The sequence below is a fragment of the Enoplosus armatus genome, chromosome 22 (genome assembly GCF_043641665.1).
Source record: "Enoplosus armatus isolate fEnoArm2 chromosome 22, fEnoArm2.hap1, whole genome shotgun sequence".
Lineage (NCBI taxonomy): Eukaryota > Metazoa > Chordata > Actinopteri > Centrarchiformes > Enoplosidae > Enoplosus > Enoplosus armatus.
This window is the reverse complement of record NC_092201.1, coordinates 685,512-704,229: the sequence shown is the minus strand read 5'-3', so window position 1 is coordinate 704,229 and position 18,718 is coordinate 685,512. Positions and strand designations below refer to the sequence as shown.

The following is an 18,718-nucleotide window of genomic DNA, read 5'->3' as shown; positions in this document are numbered from 1 at the left end:
CATGGCAGAATATTCTCTCTGTGTTTCAACATGCTGGACGCTCCTAAAGTCAGTCGACTGGTCGTTCTTTACGTTTTCCTACGGAGGAGACGAGCTGAGGAGTTCCTGCCTGCGCCGCATGATCTCCACAAACTCAGCGTGGTCGGCCGCCGCCTGCGAGAAAACAGCAGGCTGCAGTTTGACAAGAATAAAAATGAAAATAAAGGAGGAAGGAAGTGAGGGACGAAGCACTGTGGAGCTCAGTGGGTGCTGCCTTCGTCAAAAGACTCCACCCCTGAATCACAGGTGCTGGCAGCCAGTTTCTCCTGCCGCCTCCTCATGATCTCCTGGAGCTCAGAGCCTGAACGCTTCTGGAGACACAGAGAGACAAAAGACGAGAGAGACGGGAGGAAAGAAGTCGAGGAGGACACAGAGTAGAGAGGCAGAGACAAACAGCTGGTTAGACGATGAAACGCAAACAGAAAATGGAAATCTTTATTTGTTGCTGCCTCTGAAGCAACTCCGCGTCTTTGCCAACAATCTACTGAGCGTCTCTGCTGACACTCCGAAGATTTTGTCAGCAAATAAGACGAGAAAATCTTCTGGTCAATCAGAGCTAAGAGCGCTGGCTGTGGTTATATGGGCCGAAACAATAACACGGACTCCATGTAAACTCAGCCAGGGGCCTGAACCAACCTCAGGAAGCCTTTGGTGACGGCTGCTGCGAGCTGTAAAGAGCATGTGCGTGAAAAGATCTACGGTATGAGTCAGCTGGTTGAGTCAGGGTGCATGCTGGGTAACAGAAGCACTTTCTAAAACTGGTCGCACAAAGATCTGTTACACTGGTCTGCTGAGTCAGGACTCGTACGACTAAGAAAGTCACACAGGAGGACAAATAATGACTCATCAAAAAAATACATACATAAAAATGGAAATACATTAAAATGAATGAAGAAAATTATATATAAATAAATGCTGAAATAGAAATAATTAAGTGTATAACTTTATATTTACTATAATAAATAACTGTTGGTCATTAAGGAGGTCATTATTGTATTTTTTCGGTATGCAGAAATACAGAAAGAGTACAATCTAAAACGATATAATAATATAATGTAAAAGTAGAAATGTTAAAGTACAAAAATAAATAAATAAAGATTTGTAGAAATTAAAGACTTAATGAATTATTTATTTACAGATTAATCACCAATGTTTACACATTATTTTATTCAATTATGTATTTAATTACTTATGTATGTATTCATTTTATTTTTTAATTCAATTATTTATTTTGTATTTATTGGTAAATGAGTCACTTTTGGCCTCACTGGATTAATACCATTAAGTGCTGTAACATTTCTTTGCTGCTTTTGAACTACTTTCGACGTTCGTCTTTGTGCAACCAGCTCATTTAGTCTTCTCCACATGATCAATGACCCAAACTACTAGTTTGTACTTACCAACACTGCACCAAGAATAAATGTTCAATACTTCACATTTTGGCAAACTACTGTTCCTAAAAGGTCATATAGCTAATAGAAATTATGGCAAAAATACAAAAACAAGAACCAGGTTGTAAAAAGATGAAATTTTCCTTTAAATAACTTTTTGACACGGAGCAGCCATGTTGGAACAACTTGTACGATTAGCTGACTGCTAATCAAAGCTAAGCTAGCACACGGAACACAGGTTTGTCTCTTCAGATCTCATTCCAGTCAAAAGAAGATCTACATCCTGGTCTCTACAGGGCGGGGCGGGGTCAGAGGTCAACAGGAAGTGGAATGTTCTGGAGCTGGTTCATTCAGGGAATCTAAGGAGGACTAACTATACAGCCACAGCAGGAAGACAAATACCAGCGCTACCTTAAAATGCTGCTACACATGAAACGTCTGGAGCTTCGTTCTGACGGCCAGATTCAGGAATTTATATAAAACTTTATTAATCAAAAACAGGTGACAATCAAATATTAATGCACAGGTGAGACAAAGTTACAAGTCTCAAGTCTAGACTATGAAGTCCCAAGTCAAGACCAACAGGTCCTAAGTCAAGACAGGAGGATGTCATTCCAACTGAAAACTGAAGTCCAAGTGAAGTCATGAATAATTGGTGTTAAAGTCAAAGTTCACTTGAAGTTGAGTGTGAAGTTATCAGATTCATGACTGGAGTCCACACCTCCGCGTTTTCACTTGTATCCTCACTCTATATACAGATCTGAAGATCAAACGCTGAAGAAAATCTGCTCATTTAATACCAAAAAACGAGGAGTCTCACATCTGATGGTGTCACCTTAAAGAGTTTCATTGATCCTTTTAAATCTGGCCAACAGAACAAAGCCGTGAACATCCGTCAGTGAACACGATACCTTAATGAATGTGGTAACAGATTCAGAAGATCAAAGGAGGGTCAGAAGAAAACCTGCAGGTGGAAATAGACACCACACACCAGACCTTGCCAGAGTTGGGGGATAGAAAGCGTAAAGACAGAAGACCCTCAACAGACCTGCAGCTTCCAGACAAACACACAGCAGCTCATGAGCTGGCGTTTTAATGTAAGGACTCAAGGACACCTCAAATCATTTCTGTTGTGGTTCCAAATGAGCTCGTCCCTGGAAGCTCTCTGATCTGCAGGACTCGTAGCCTGAGCTAACATCTATAATACAACATCCAATAATATCCAATAATATTCAATAACCAACTCACTTTACTGGATGTCAAAACATCTCAACTCTTTCTAAAACGGCTCTTAAACCCGGAAACACTTTCCTCGTCTCTGACATGACAAGCTGACAATAAACTGGCCTCTAATGTAACTATAAACAGTTCATTCTCACAGCTAATTAACGGTCATTTCATTATTAATATTTCATTTTTCACACAGTGTTTGTTTTTGGAAGCTGATTCTGATATTTAGGTATCAAGCATATTTAAATTCTCTTAATTCCCAGAAGCTTCTCAAACGTAACAAGAAAAAACATGATGTCAGCAGCAGATTTAAGTTTCAAGCTGTTTTCCTGTCGGCGACATCATGTTTGACCTTTGACACCCACCTCCAGCGCCGCCTTCTGGACGGTGACCTGGCTGAAGACTCGAGCTCCGTCGTCGGGACAAACCGTCTTCAGCTCCTCCTTGTTGAGGGAGAAGAGCTGAGCTCCGGTCAGGACGCCGAGGCTGGTGATGGTGCTGCACAGAGGAGACGGACACAGTCAGGTCTGAAACACCTGCACGCACACCTGGGGGCACACCTGGACACACACACACACACACACACACACACACCGGGACACACACACCTGGGGGACACACCTGGGGACACACCTGGGGACACACACACCGGGACACACACACACCTGGGGGACACACCTGGGGACACACACACCGGGACACACACACACCTGGGGGACACACCTGGGGACACCCACACCGGGACACACACACACCTGGGGGACACACCTGGGGACACACACCTACACACACACACACACACACACCAGGGGACACACACACCTGGGGACACACACACCTGGGGACACACACACACCTGGGGACACACACACACCTGGGGGACACACCTGGGGACACACACCTACACACACACACCGGGACACACACACCGGGACACACTCCTGGACAGGTCATCAGTGTTTACATGTTCACACAAATGTGTTTTTTGGCTCCTGATCAAAGCTTCAAATCTTCTTTCAGAAATACACAGAAGTTACATTTTTGTTTGAGGTAATGATTGAAATAATATGGAGGATAGAAACTAGAATTTTATAAACTGAACTGAATACTTACTCCTTATTTCATTTTAAAATGTGATCTGAATGTATTTGGTTTAAATCAAATCCAAGTTCTGGTTTACAAATTCAAGTAGAAAATTCAAGTGTTGGAAGTTTCCAGATGCTAGTTTGAACATCTTGGTGATGAAAACCTGTTGAATCAGACTCAGCCGTTGTACATGGGAGCTACAGGTCTGAATTTGTGAACTCTTCACTTCAAATCAAGTTTCTCACGTTGCACAACTTGAAATCAATAAAACATAAATTCAGCAGTATTAAAATTTCAACAGTACTACTTTTACAAGTGTAATTATTATGGTCTTTGTTTGCTTCCATAAAATAATCATCATAATAGTCATAATTTTGACTTTGATTGTAACTAATAATCTCCTGGTTTTAACTTTCTACCCATGAGTCAACATTTGAGTTGTTATGTCATCTCTTTGATTTCATGCTAAAATGTTGATCATAAAATGATAATATAACTTATAATTATGGATTTGTATCTTATAATTTGACTTGAGTATTCAAATCTAGTACAATAACTGAAACAATAGACTCAGTGTATAAACTGTGCAGTGTGTAAGAGACTCACACTGGACTGAAGCCTTTGGCCTCTAACCAGATTTTGACCTCGTCAGGTGACGAGTCGTAGCTGATGCTGACGGACGGCAGGCTGCCGCCGCGAGAGGGAACCTGGAACTTCTTCTGAGCGCTGCGACCCAACGTCAGTCTGTGCATCAGCTCGTCCTGAACTTCCTCCATGTTGGATTTCCTGCCTGGGGGGGGGGGGGGGGGCACACGATTCATTAACTGAAGGAGGTTTGACAGAATCATACCAGTTAATTAGGGACCATGTCTGCTTTAGTATTAATTTCTCAGAATGTTATGATTTTATTCTTGAAATATCGCCACAGGTATTTGAATATTGCGCCTGCACGTTACAGAAGAAAGAAGTTTGTCCTGATAGATTACGCAAGTCATTACAGACCAAAGTGACTCCATAAGAAGATGTTTTTGCAGACTGTAACACCTTCTTTATCCCTCTGAGGAACGTGTTACTGTCCTGCTGGACTCACGGTTGACGGGTGCGGGTCTCTGGTTGGTGTGGTCCCTCATGGCGACGCTGCCGGCTTCGCTGGACGTGGTGCTGTTCTGACGACTGACTGTGCTGCTGGCAGCTGGCTTGGGGGGCTCGGCGACTGGAGGAGGCAGCGGCGGTGTGGGGAGCCTGGCGGGGGCCGGAGGGGGCGGCGTGGGAGCCGGAGGCATCGGAGTCACTACCGGTTTACTGGGGATGAAGTCCGTCTTTGTAGTCTGCTTCTGACACAGGACAGTTTTTATTTACAGAGACAGATTTTAAGTATTTGGATAGAGACACATTCTGACAGAAAATGTGTCCTCGTCCAAATATTTACAGACTGCACTAAACCTTCTGAACCTGGAATATATGAAGTTCAGTGTCTAAAGTCGTGGTGTTGTTTACCTCGTTCAACTCTCCCAGTAATTGCTGGAAGCGTGAAATGAAACATGAACATGGTGGTAATGAGACGGTGAAACAAAATGTGTGAGTCACAGCACTGCAAACTTCAATCTACAGAACCTACTGTAATTATTATTATTCTTATATTAACTAAACAGATTATAAGCTAGAAAACCACTTAAAGAAACAGTCTAACTTTCAGCAAAATAATCCTGCTCAGCCTAGCTTAGCACAAACACTGGAAGCAGAGGTTAACTGCTAGCCAGTGTAGCTACAAACCAGCTAGCATTATCAATGTTATGTTAGGTGTTTATAAGTACAGTTGTTAGTGTTATGGTAGTGCTAATTGTTAGCATATCCAACATTATGCTGAGTGTTTCTAGCTTACTAATGATAGTTACAAACAGTATACCTGTTGTTATGGAAGCTGTTTGTAGCTAAGCGGTGTTATAGCCTAGCTTAGCCCAAAGACTGGAAGCAGGGGGAAACTGCTAGCAAGTGTAGCCACAAAATATGTAATGTAATTAATGTTATATAATGTTCATGGTAGCTACAAACAGTTAACATATCCAACATTATGCTAAGTGTTGGTGGCTCACTGATTGTAGTTACAAACAGCTAGCATCTGATTTTATGGTAGTGGTATGTAGCTAACTGTAGACTGGAAAGCTTAGCATCAAAGCTATTTGTTGACCCACAAACCAACAAATTCATCTTTTTCCTAAATGTGGGACTGTTCCTTTAAAAAGGTCCAAAGCAAAGCACACAGAAGAAAAATCTAGGAAACAAACTACAAACACATCTTCACATCTCGCCCTACCTTGAACAACTCAAACTCCTTCTTTGGCATCATAAGCTTTAATTGTTGAAAGTAAAACACATGAACGGAGATGAGACAGCGATGGAATGAATGAAATGTCAAGTAAACATGATGTACAGGTGTCCTACCTGTATGGTGTGGCTGTAGATGGGCTCCCCTCTGCCGGTAATGTCCACTGCTTTGGTGATCTCCAGGATGTTGTTTGGCACGTAGCCGGACGCTCCGCAGCCGTTGCGAACCTTCCACCACTGCTTCCTGTCGTCAACAACCTGACAGACGAGTGTCAGGGATTATGCTACTACTTCAAGACTTCAGTTTACAGTTGAATTCATATTTAATCATTTTGTAACAGCAGATTCTGATCTTTATTTTTTATTTATTTACTAAATTTGACAGTTTGAGCAAAAACTAAATTTTGAAATAAAGGAATTTTGTATTCTCCACCACAATTACATGCCTGGCACCCGACCAGAATGTAGAGAGAAAGATATAATGTGATGTTTTTTAAATATTCAGAAAATTGTACAGAGTTTGGTTGGTGGCTCGTCAACATTAAGTTCCTAACACAACATGTAAATGACACCAGTTGCTTTCAACTTTGATCAGTTCATTTTTCATATAAACATAATTTCCTTTTGAAAAGACAATATATGTATATTTTGGACCCATACATGAAATAAAGTATTTATAAAAGAACAAACCTCGACGACCTCGTCTTTGAGGACAGACAGCTCCGTGTTGTTTCTCGCAACAAAGTCATATTTAGATTTGGCAAACAGCGTTGGTCGGCCTCTGCTGTCGGCATCAAAACTTCTGAAATATATCGACCAATCACAACAAGGCTAATTATTAGTAATTACAATTTTCACAGGAAAACAGTCCAGTAGCTACTGGAACGAGTATTCATCATTAATGGTGCAAACAGCATATTTTTAATTGACTTTCACAAATGAATGAAAGGTAGTTTGTTTGTTTTTTTTAAACACAGAACACACAAACATGATGATTTCCAAATATAAAGTAAATAAAAAGAGGACTGGAGTGACGAAACATTGGCCGTTCGACGTTAACGGTATTAAAGCCCTGGAGAAGTGTCCCAACTTTAGATCAAGTTAGAGAGAAAAATGACATTTAAAGATTCAACAAAGATAATTCACTTTGAGTTCTCAGAGGTGGAAAAGACTGAATGAGACGGAAGAAGATGACTCAGAGGAAAGAGGAACATCTGAAGGAAGTCAGTTTGTCCTGAACACCGAATCAATAAAGAGATTATCATAAATAAAACACACCGGAGTCAGAAAGAGGAACTCAAGGAGGTTTGAAATGTCTTATTCATCAATTAAATAATCCATATATGAATAAATACTGAAACAAATACTTAAATCAATAAATAAAATAGAAAAAAAAGCAGAAACAAAAATGACTTCAGTTCAGTTCTTAAATACAAACGTGCAATTTATTTCTACAAATCTATTTCTGTATAAATGAAAATGTATAGAAATGTAACAATAAATTGAAGACATTTATTAATTTATGTCCCGATTAATTTAATCAATCAAACATTTATTTACTGATTATTTCGTTGCCATATTTATTCATTTATTCATTTCAGCCTGCATTTGTGTATTTATTGGTGAATAAGTCATATTTCCTCCTCCATAGATCAACGGACAGTAAAGTGCAGATCAGGGATCAGTTCTCCAGGGCGTCATGTGACCTCAGAGTTACCGGTCTACGTGGCGACTGACGGCCTGTTTAAAGGCAGCCAAGGCCGCGTCCTGATCCAGGATCTGCATGCGTTTGTAGGAGGCGTTGGAGAAGGCGTACCCGTCTGCAGGAGGGAACTTCTGCACCGCTGACTGCTGCAAACAGACAGGAAGTCAGGTAAATATCAGCCACTTGTTCCCGTTATTGGACGTGTGACAGACAGAAACCAGTTCTCTGACCTCCTGGGCCAGTCGCATCTTCAGCTCCTCTTGTCTCTGGATCTCAGCGGTGGCGAGACTCTCGGCCAGCCGGGTCAGATCCTGTTCTCTGGACGGAGTCACCGACGGAAACACCGGAGGCTCCCAGCCGTCCCGAAACCTCAGCACACAGGGAGGAAAGTAATGATCCTTCGGCCACTCCAACCTGGACAGGTGAGGTGAGGTAAGTTCAGGTGAGGTGAGGTCAGGTAAGTTCAGGTGAGGTAAGTTCAGGTGAGGTGAGGTAAATTCAGGTGAGGTGAGGTGAGGTCAGGTCAGGTGAGGTGAGGTGAGGTAAGTTCAGGTGAGGTGAGGTGAGGTGAGGTGAGGTGAGGTAAGTTCAGGTGAGGTGAGGTCAGGTGAGGTAAGTTCAGGTGAGGTCAGGTGAGGTAAGTTCAGGTTTAAGCCTCTCTTTGCTCATGTGTCCACCTCAACAAGGTATCTGCACCAGGGTTCATATTCTGATTCCAGCTGCTGCTGAACCATCATGAACAGCTGTCCAGATGTTTCAGCCTACAGAGCTTCACATTGTCGGACCCCCCCATGGTCTCACCTGCATTTGGTCCATCCGTCTCCCAGAGCAACCCACAGGTGTCTCTCCTCTGCTGTCCCTGAGGCGTGCAGGAAGTCGATGGCCTCTCTGGTCAGCAGAGGAACCACGACGCTCCGAGCCAGATCCACACTGCCTGAGGCCTGGATCACCTGGAGGAGGACAGGAGGAGGACAGGTGGGGGACAGGTGGGGGACAGGAGGAAGACAGGTGGGGGACAGGAGGAAGACAGGAGGAGGACAGGTGGAGGACAGGTGGAGGACAGGTGGAGGACAGGAGGAAGACAGGAGGAAGACAGGAGGAAGACAGGTGGGGAACAGGAGGAAGACAGGAGGAAGACAGGAGGAAGACAGGAGGAAGACAGGTGGAGGACAGGTGGAGGACAGGTGGAGGACAGGTGGAGGACAGGAGGAAGACAGGAGGAAGACAGGAGGAAGACAGGTGGGGGACAGGAGGAAGACAGGAGGAAGACAGGTGGAGGACAGGTGGAGGACAGGTAAAATTCATATTTTATATTTCTACAATAGAAAGTGAAAATGTAAAAGCAGGAAGTTGTTGAAAGTGTTGACGGACCATCCTGAGTGGAGTGAAGAGGAAGTGGAGCAGATCCACAGCGCTGGGGTTCTGGATGTGATCCTTCAGTTTCCCCTGCAGACACAGACAGTCTGTGAATATATATTACTGATTAACATGTTTTATGTCTATAATCACATGATGAACAGGATCCTACCAGCTGGTTGAAGGCGTGTTTGAACTTCTGCAGACAGTCGACAAACTCGTCCTCACCGGGAGGTTTGGAGCGCAGAGTCAGGACGCCCTCTGGTGGACAGAAACAATCACTGAATCGGGTTCGTTCTCCAACTTGTTCCTGAAGCTTTCAACCACACCTCGGCCTTCCCCTGTGGTTACTATGGTAACCAACTGGTTGAAAGCTTCAGAAAGTCGTACAGTTGCTTTTCTCACCGACTGTTAGGATATCATATAGGAATTGAAGGACCTGGTCTGAGATCTGCTGTGTAGTTTGTGCGCCATCACGTCACCATGACAACAGTCTGGGACAGAAACACGTCATGTGATGTGAGCAGCAGGTCAACTCAGAGACTTTGTGGTAGCTTTTATGTCAAATCACTGAAGACAACATCGATCGTTATTAGAAACGTCTTTTTATAGTCTGAGAGGATTTATGGACGTTTGTCTCGATAAAAACCAGAAACAGTCGGTTCTGGTTTCATGGTGTTCGGACTCTTCTGCTATTTATTTAAGGGTTAAAGGGAGATTTCTTTGATTTAGTGTGAAGTTCAGTTTATGATCAGGGAGGAAAAATCTATCAAAATGAAAGTTGAAAGTTGAAAAAGATGTGACAGGAAGTCACAGCAGCACCATTGCTCACCTCCTGGACCTTTCTTTTTGCCTTTCTTGATCTTCTTCCTCTTGGAGAGCTCGTTGAAGGCCTCGGCAGCCTTTTGAAGTTTGGTGACGAAGAACTCGATGTCGTCCAGGATGTGGTTCAGTATTTGCTGCACAAATAAAAGTTAGAGGTTTTAATGTTTTGATTTTTATTGTGATTTGCTGACTTTAATGATTAAACCTAAACTAACAGACCAGAGGTCAGTTTTATCACGGCTCTGGTATCTGAGCCGTCTTTCCTTTATGTAACCAGATTTTCCCTCAAAGCTTCCAAACTCTGATTACATTTAAATAAAACTACATTCTTCAATCAGCTTAAATCGTGTGTCTGTTGTCCTGTGAACCTCAGTGACCTCAGATTTAAAGCAGGTCCACCAGCTGCTCTCAGATCAGCCATCAAATCAAAGGACAGTCTCACCACATCTCGGTCCACTCTGGCTGCACTCGTCTCCACCGGTCCGTCCTCCTCTGAGAACTGTCTCTGCTTCTCATCTGCTGCCAGAAAAATAACCAATAATAACATTTAGGGCTACAACTAATGATTATTCTTATTATCGATCAATCAATTAAATGGTTAGTCTACAAGACGTCAGAAAAAAGTGAAAAATGCTCATTATAATTTCCCAGAGCCCCAAAATATTGAATTTACACAAACGACAGGCAGCTAATTGTCACTGTGGCGCTGGAACCAGAGAGGGTTTATCTTCTGAACCTTTTTAGGACGTCTCAGGTTGGACTAGACTCAGCTCTACACCGTCAGTCTTTTATCACACTAGATAGACTTACGGCAGAATGCTAGCAATAGCATGCTAACATTAGCTGTAAACATGCCCTCATTTAGCTACAGTTAGCACACAAACGTTTGTTACACTGTAATGTTTAGCACATTTAGCCATTTTGTTAGCATGTTAGCATTCTAATATTTAGTATACAGTAATTGTGACTGTTGAGTGCATTTTGTCTTGACTCAAAAATGTTATTTTACCTGTTTTACCTTAATTTCTTCAGAAAATTAAACCGAAACCAAACTTTCAGTTTGACCTCTGAACTTTGAATAAAAAGTCAGATTGATAACATGTTGTTGCAGCTCTTCATTGAAGCTCCATGTTTATATTCGTACTAAAACACAGACTCCATGTTTTCATGGCTGCCTCGTTCCTTTAAATGGAAATATTAAACACGCCATTTTAGACACAGTTTCCCCAAGATTCAGCTGCACAGATTGAGATCTTTGCACACTTTGGAATCTCAGAATTGAACTGTTGGAAACGTCAGAGGTTCAAGATGATCAATGATCAGATTTTAAACTTAAGTTTAAAGACAAGTAAAGTTTAAAGTTAACTAAAGACATTTTAATAATAATCAATGACTAATTCAAACTAGTTTTAAGGCTTTAAGGTTTATTCCAGGTTTAACATCCTGGTTGCTTTCACACACACTTCCTCCTATGATGTGACATCACTCACAGTCTTGCTGCTCATTGGTCCAGGCTGACCAGGCGGCCACTCTACTCTTCACGTCCACCTGATTGGATGATGCCGGTGGTTCGGGAGCGGGAGCGGCGGGGGGAGGGGGGATGACCCCATCACTCTTCAGGATCATCCTGCAGACAGACGGATAGATCAGCCAATCAGCTGTCAGCATGAGAACATAACCTGTCAGTGTGTGATGATTGGCTCTTACTTGAGAGTCTCTGGTCTCTTCTTCACTTTGCCTCCTTTGGCATCGATCATGGCACTTTCTATGTCTGCGTGGATCAGATTCGCCTGGAATCAACAGACACATTCATTAAGTACAAACCAGATAAAATTCATTAAAACCTTTTCAGACATGAACTCTGTCACGTCTGTGAAAGTCCTGACTGCAATCAGTAATGGAGCACCACAGGGCTCCGTTCTGGGTCCACTGCCCTTTATATTATATCTAAATAATAGTTATTTTTAATCACAAACTAACTAACTAGCTAACTAGATTCTCATCCGACTCACATATCTCAAAGCTTTATCATCTGACGTTTTCATGATTGTTGGTCGTCTGAACTTCGTAACGATCATCATGAATATAAATATCAACTAAAAACACACAATGTCTATCATAATATCATCACGTCATATTGAAAGGTTATTAATTGTGATGTTGTAGTCCTGAGTAGTCTGAAGGCATTTATCCTGTTCCCCAAGGTCCTTGAGGAGGCTTGGAGGGCCTTAAACAGGTTTTACAAGTCTTTGAGGTGGTTATAGAGGTCCTTGGGGAGATGTAGAGGTTCCTGACAAGGTTCTTATATCCTTCACCTGACAAGGTTCCTGTGTCATTCAGGAGGCTGTAGAGGACCTGGAGAAGGTCACAGATGTCCTTGACAAGTTTCCAAAGGTCATTAAGGAGGTTCAGAAGTCCTTTAAGTATTTGCAGAAGTCCTTGAGGAAGTTATAGGGGTACTTGAGGGGCCGAAGAGTTCCCAGAAGAGATTGTGCACAAGTTTTGGAGCTTCTTGTGAAGGTTGTAGAGGTCTTGAACAGTTCCCAGTGCTACTTGAGGGGTTCCAGAGGTTCCTGAAGAGGATCTGCAGGTCTTTAAAGAGGTCCCAATGGTCCCCGTGGAGGTTGCAGAATTGGCCCTTGAGGAGGTTCCACATGTCCATGAGGAGGTTACATGGGTCCTTGAGGAGGTTTGGAGGCCATTGAAGAAGTTGTTGAGGTAATTTAGGAGGTTTTAGAAGTCCATGACAATGTTGAGGAGGTTCCAGGGGTTGAGTGAGTTAAGGGGTAACTTTGTGTGAAGCATCACTTCTGTTGCTATGGTAACCTAAAGTTTAATAAACCTTGAGCTCTGACTTGGATTCTAGCCTCTGAAGGACTGCAATATCTGCTGCCTCTGAACTAAAGGACCAATCTCAGGCACTTTACCTTGATGTCATCACACTGGAACAGGTGGAGGTCAGGTTTGCTCTGACCCGACTCTTTACACACCAGAGCAAAGATGGAGTCGTAGCTGCAGGCGTTCATCACGGCCTGGCAGTACTGGATCGTCCCCACGGGGAAGTTCTCCAACTCGTTCTGAAAAGCACGAGTTCAGATTAAAAACTGGAAACACAACAAAGCAGACGTTTCAGAGAGCGAGGAGAGCGACGTGTAAATAAATGAAGCTCAGTTGTGCTTCTGAGGGCGCTCAGTATCTTTCTCACCTTTGTCTCCGGGTCGATGAGGCTGACCGTTTTCTCCTCCACCTGCAGCAACATCTCCTGAGTCCAAACTTTTCCTTTAGCGTCCAGCAGGCGAAGTCGTCGGACTCCGTCGTCCACTGTGATCATCCCGTCTTTACGGTCCAACACGAACGTGGTCAGGTGCTGAAGACCACGCGGAATAATCCATCACCATGACAACATAACAGCTGCTCAGCGTTTCCCAAACAATCAGAAACATCCACTCCAGCTGAACATGAACGCACCTCCCAACAAAAGCTTAATGTTTACCTATCAGGATCTTACTCTGGCTAGTTGCTAGGTAAAACATGTCAGGGAGCTCTGTGATTGGTGGTTCCTCTATCATTTTGTAGAAGGCCTTGGAAATACAACCACGTCCAATCATAAACCTTCACTTATTAATAATTATTACATTTGAAGAGTGAAAGACGGCTGCTGAATCTGCTGCAGACATATGAAGACGATGTTTCCTGCTCTCACCTCCACGTGGTACTGCGACGTGTCCGTCAGGCTGTTGATGCTGTTTTTGGTGAAATGTTTTCTTTGTTCTGGAGGAAAAAGCAGAGCAGTTAAAAAACTATCTTTCTGAATTTACACACACACACACACACACACACACACACACACACACACACACACACACACACACACACACACACACACACACACACACACACACACACACACACACACACACACACACACACACACACACACACACACCAAGTCCCACCAGGAAGTTTTTTTTTACTGCGTTTGATTTGAAAATTGGTTCAATTTTATTGGGACATGGGCTGAAACTGTTTATTTTATATGTAAATATCTTTGAATTTGAAACCTTTTGAAGGTAATTTATGACGTCAGGAGACTCCAACGCTTCCTGGAAGGAGATTCAGAAGGTAAAAATACAAACACACACATGAAGAAGCAAACCAGCTGGAAGAGAGCTGACAAGAGATTCTGTCAAACTTTAATAGAAGTTTCAAAGGCAGTTTAATGTAGGAGTGACTTCAGTAATACTGTTAAGTGGGCGGGCTGTTTGAGTTGGATTCAGTTGTTTTCATTCCACCGTCTCCCTTCATGTGCAGAATTACAAAAAAACTCCAGAAACGTGTGGTTTAAAGAACAACTTCATTGTGAAACTGAAGCGTTTTCACTGTGTTTTGTGTTTCTGGAGTTTTCACCTCTTTTTTAGAAGCAGGTGACGTAGTTTTATTTTCCAACAGGGGGTTCTGGCCCCCGGGGCCTCCTGCTGGGTTAATGGGGCCAGTTTGAGCAGCGAAAGTCCAAAAATAAGAGCCAAGTTATTCAAATAAAACAAGTTGAACACAGAAACACAAACACACAGTTCAGTCGGCTCACTCTGACGGCTCTTTTTATGTTTGGCAGATGAGCGAAGGAAATAGATTTCTTCTGATCCTGTTGATGTGGAGAAACGAGAGACAAGTGAGGACTGAGACGCTCCGACATCTCCCTGATCTGACCACACGACTCTTCATCCACCAACAGGAACTGCTGCTGTGTGTGAATCATGTTACTGAACACAAGATGAACAGCGTGGATGTTGCAACTCATGTTGACTTGATCCTCTGAGCAGGAAAACAAGCTGTCACATAAATACAGTGCCATAAAAACTACTATAACTTTACTATAAACTCTCCGAAAAGAAAATCCTGTTAGAGTGAATCGCAGAACAATCATCTAACATCACATTTCATCTTTATCATTCTACAACACAGGGCTGCATGTACGTTGTGGCTCCTTCATGCTACAAACACACAGAACATACAGGTGGTGGAAGAAGCATTCTGTTCTTTTACTGAAGTAAAAGTATGCAAGTACTGCTAACACTTTAGATCCGAGTACTTCTTCCACCACTGAGTGTACCAGCGTCAGACATCATGTGTCAGGGTAGTTTAGTTTAGTACTGAACCTATTAACCTGTTATTTGAACTTGCTGTATGTTCTGTAAACTGGAGAATCCCGACAGACGTTATGACTGATCAAACATGAATCCTCCATCTCAGGAGACGACCACCTGAATACAAAGACACTGAACATGGAGGTTTTCAGGAGTTCAGACTGAGAATCCAACATCGACTCACCGTAGAGAGCTTTGGCACTGGACTTGGCTTTATTGTTGGGAGGCTCAGGAGACTGAGAGCCATGGCCACTGAGAGAGAGAGAGAGACAGTTAGTATGTCAGAGGAAAACTGATCTGGGGTCTGTTTTACAACATCACACTGAAACTGATCTGATTCATGTTTCTGATTGGCTGGCAGCTGGGATTTATTATTTTGGAACACCTCAAACATTCAGCTTCTAAATCAGTCCTGAGCATCATGTTAGACTGCATGTAACCATAGCAACAACACTGATGCCTTACACCAGAGGGTTTCACACAGTGAGGTGCCTCCCCAGGAGGGAACAGGCAGGGTTGAAGGGAGGGAGGTGAGGTAAAGATACTGTGTGCAGGTAGGTTTGTGAGGTAGTTATTGTAGTTTGACAGCAGGTGGAGCTGCAGCAGCGACTCACAGCTGATGGAGATTAAGATGCTTTAAAAACACTTGGAGACAGATCGCTGCTATCACACTCCCTCTCATAACTCAGTGATAAGTGATGGTTGTCTGTCCGTCCATGAGGACACTGCAGACAGGAGCTGCTGACAGCTGATTCAGCTGCTGTAATGGAGACAATTAGAGACTAAAAGTTCAGGTTTTAGTCCACAGCTAACTCACTAACTCCATCAAAGTAAGAACAGAGTTATATTTTATTATTGTTTGGATAATGACTCCCGTTATTTTTCATTTGATCTAAATTACACGCTCTATATTCAACTGTATACTCTGTTCTGTCTGTAACCGATTTGGACTTTAAATCCTGGTTAAATCATCCTGTTTGTATTAATATTTTTGTCACTTCCTGTCTCTCCTCCTCAACTGACCTCAGACCAGCGTCACTCCTCAGTCTCTGAACATGTGAGGACAGGATGTTTCCTGTTAAACTGACATGTGAAGTGACAGCAGGCGTCTGAAACAGGACGGCTGTCGTCTGCTCGGGTGTCACCGAACTCAATCAGCTTCTGAAACTCGATATTTTCACACATTCACACTTAATTCTGACTGATGAGACGATTAATAATTAATGAGTAAATTACACTGATGAAAGACACTGAACAGCAGGACGACTTCACTTCAACTCCGACTGTAAATGCAGAGAACTGACAGAGTGGTGGTCTTAAAAACTATTTAAGCTGCAGAAGAAAAAGTGATCACATGACGGCAGTAAACAAAAGATCATCCTGTTCGTCAGTCTCACCTGTGTCGCTTTGAAATGATCTGTTGTACATTTATTTCTTAACAGACTGAGACTAAAGCTAACAGGTGCCAGGTCATGATATCATGCTAACAGACTGAGGCTAAAGCTAACAAGTACCAGGTCATGATATCATGCTAACAGACTGAGACTAAAGCTAACAAGTACCAGGTCATGATATCATGCTAACAGACTGAGACTAAAGCTAACAGGTGCCAGGTCATGATATCATGCTAACAGACTGAGGCTAAAGCTAACAAGTCTCAGGTCATGATATCATGCTAACAGACTGAGACTAAAGCTTACAAGTAGCAGGTCATGATATCACGCTAACAGACTGAGACTAAAGCTAACAGGTGCCAGGTCATGATATCATGCTAACAGACTGAGGCTAAAGCTAACAAGTACCAGGTCATGATATCACGCTAACAGACTGAGACTAAAGCTAACAAGTACCAGGTCATGATATCACGCTAACCGACTGAGACTAAAGCTAACAAGTACCAGGTCATGATATCACGCTAACAGACTGAGACTAAAGCTAACAAGTACCAGGTCATGATATCATGCTAACAGACTGAGGCTAAAGCTAACAAGTCTCAGGTCATGATATCATGCTAACAGACTGAGACTAAAGCTTACAAGTACCAGGTCATGATATCACGCTAACAGACTGAGACTAAAGCTAACAAGTCCCAGGTCATGATATCACGCTAACAGACTGAGACTAAAGCTAACAGGTGCCAGGTCATGATATCATGCTAACAGACTGAGGCTAAAGCTAACAAGTCTCAGGTCATGATATCATGCTAACAGACTGAGGCTAAAGCTAACGCATCAATTATTCAAATATAAGTATTGTTTAATAAGTTAAGTATTGTTTTATGAGTGTATCAGGTCACAATGTCACATCTACAGTCGAGCTACGCATAAAACCGCTTTTAAAGCTGTGTGGGTCATTGACTGGTTTCCTGGATCAGGTCCTGGACCAGGTCCTGCTCTCCTCTCTGGTTCACTGACCTCATTGTCTGCAGGCTGCAGCCACATTAGCTTTGGGAAATTAGCACAGGCGACTAAATAAGTGGATCAATTAGCCTGAGAGAGGACTGAGCTCTGGTTTCACTGGGTCACAGTTTCATATTCGATGTTTGTATCTTAAATTAAGATCAGTTTCATCATATTAAAAATGTGTTTCCTGTATGTGAAGAGTATTCTTAGAAAACTGTCCACTTGAAGTCAATGTAATGTCTTTATTTCACTTTTACTGAGTGTGAAGCTGCAGGATTCATTACAGGCTTTAAATGAAGACCTGCGGCCGTGAACATGAAGCATCCTCAGTTGGTCACTATGGAGCCTTAAAATACCTTCAGTTCATCCTTAAACACACAAAATACCTTTTAATCTAAATCAACGTGTTTGGCAGCCAGAGATTCATTTGTCCAATGATCTAAAAGCTAAATCTAAATTTGAAAAGTAAATTAAATATTTGACAAATCCATTAATGATGAGTTTAAAGTGTTATTCAGGTACAGGGATTTTGGGGTACCTATAACGGTAATTATAGACCCTGCAGAAAACCTGTTAAACCTGCACACCTTAAAGTTCCATTAAAATTCCTTAATTACATAACTAATAGTCAAATTAATGGAAATTTAAAAAGGTAAATAATTAAAAAGGATTCACTTTCGCTCAGTTATGCTTCAAGAAAACGTTAGCACATTATCTAATGTTAGCATGTTACCATAACACCAGAAGGTGTTTACGATGCTATCAGACATGCTAACAAGGCTAACAAGGCTGTTACAGGTGGATAAAATACTGACTTGATGTGTGAGCTGTAGGAGCCGAAGATGCCGGAGGCGAGAGCTGGAGGTTCATATCCGTTCATCCTGCTTCACGGTGGACAGTCAGCTGCAACAAAACACACAGACCCCATCACCATCACCACCATCATCATCATCGTCATCATCAAACATGTCACTGTAGTTTTCAGCCTCTCCAGTAAAACATCAGCTGCTTCATGACTCCACATGTTGAAGCCGTCATCAGTGCAGGACACCGAGTTCGTCTTCAGAGTTAAATCAGGAACAAAGGGCATTCCCATCCCTCCCTCTCATTAACAAATCATTAAAACCTTCCTCTGGAGCAGCAGGGAAATGTCACATCCAGGCTGAAATTAAAAGACCTCCACACAAAAGAGTCCCTGAAGTGATTTATGAGCAG

General features: G+C 42.6%; 1 protein-coding gene across 2 annotated transcripts; it reads right to left on the bottom strand.

Moving 5' to 3' along the window:
• Positions 1 to 239: 239 nt before the first annotated feature.
• eps8a (EGFR pathway substrate 8a, signaling adaptor) lies at positions 240 to 18,383 on the bottom strand. Of its 2 annotated transcripts, XM_070929024.1 has the most exons (22): positions 18,319 to 18,338; positions 15,286 to 15,353; positions 13,661 to 13,728; positions 13,163 to 13,324; positions 12,885 to 13,034; positions 11,665 to 11,747; positions 11,448 to 11,584; positions 10,400 to 10,473; positions 9,965 to 10,091; positions 9,305 to 9,393; positions 9,148 to 9,222; positions 8,578 to 8,726; positions 8,007 to 8,190; positions 7,789 to 7,922; positions 6,762 to 6,873; positions 6,189 to 6,329; positions 6,061 to 6,096; positions 5,244 to 5,267; positions 4,837 to 5,080; positions 4,353 to 4,536; positions 3,026 to 3,158; positions 240 to 350 (listed from the first exon to the last, which is right to left on the bottom strand). In XM_070929024.1, the coding sequence occupies exons 4-22, from the start codon at positions 13,286 to 13,288 to the stop codon at positions 240 to 242; spliced, it is 2,313 nt and encodes a 770-aa protein (XP_070785125.1). In that variant the 5' UTR covers positions 13,289 to 13,324; positions 13,661 to 13,728; positions 15,286 to 15,353; positions 18,319 to 18,338. The 2 variants fall into 2 exon arrangements, with proteins under 2 accessions (XP_070785125.1, XP_070785124.1); XM_070929023.1 differs by lacking the exons at positions 5,244 to 5,267; positions 6,061 to 6,096 and having other exon boundaries at positions 18,319 to 18,383.
• Between the last annotated feature and the right edge of the window lie 335 nt (positions 18,384 to 18,718).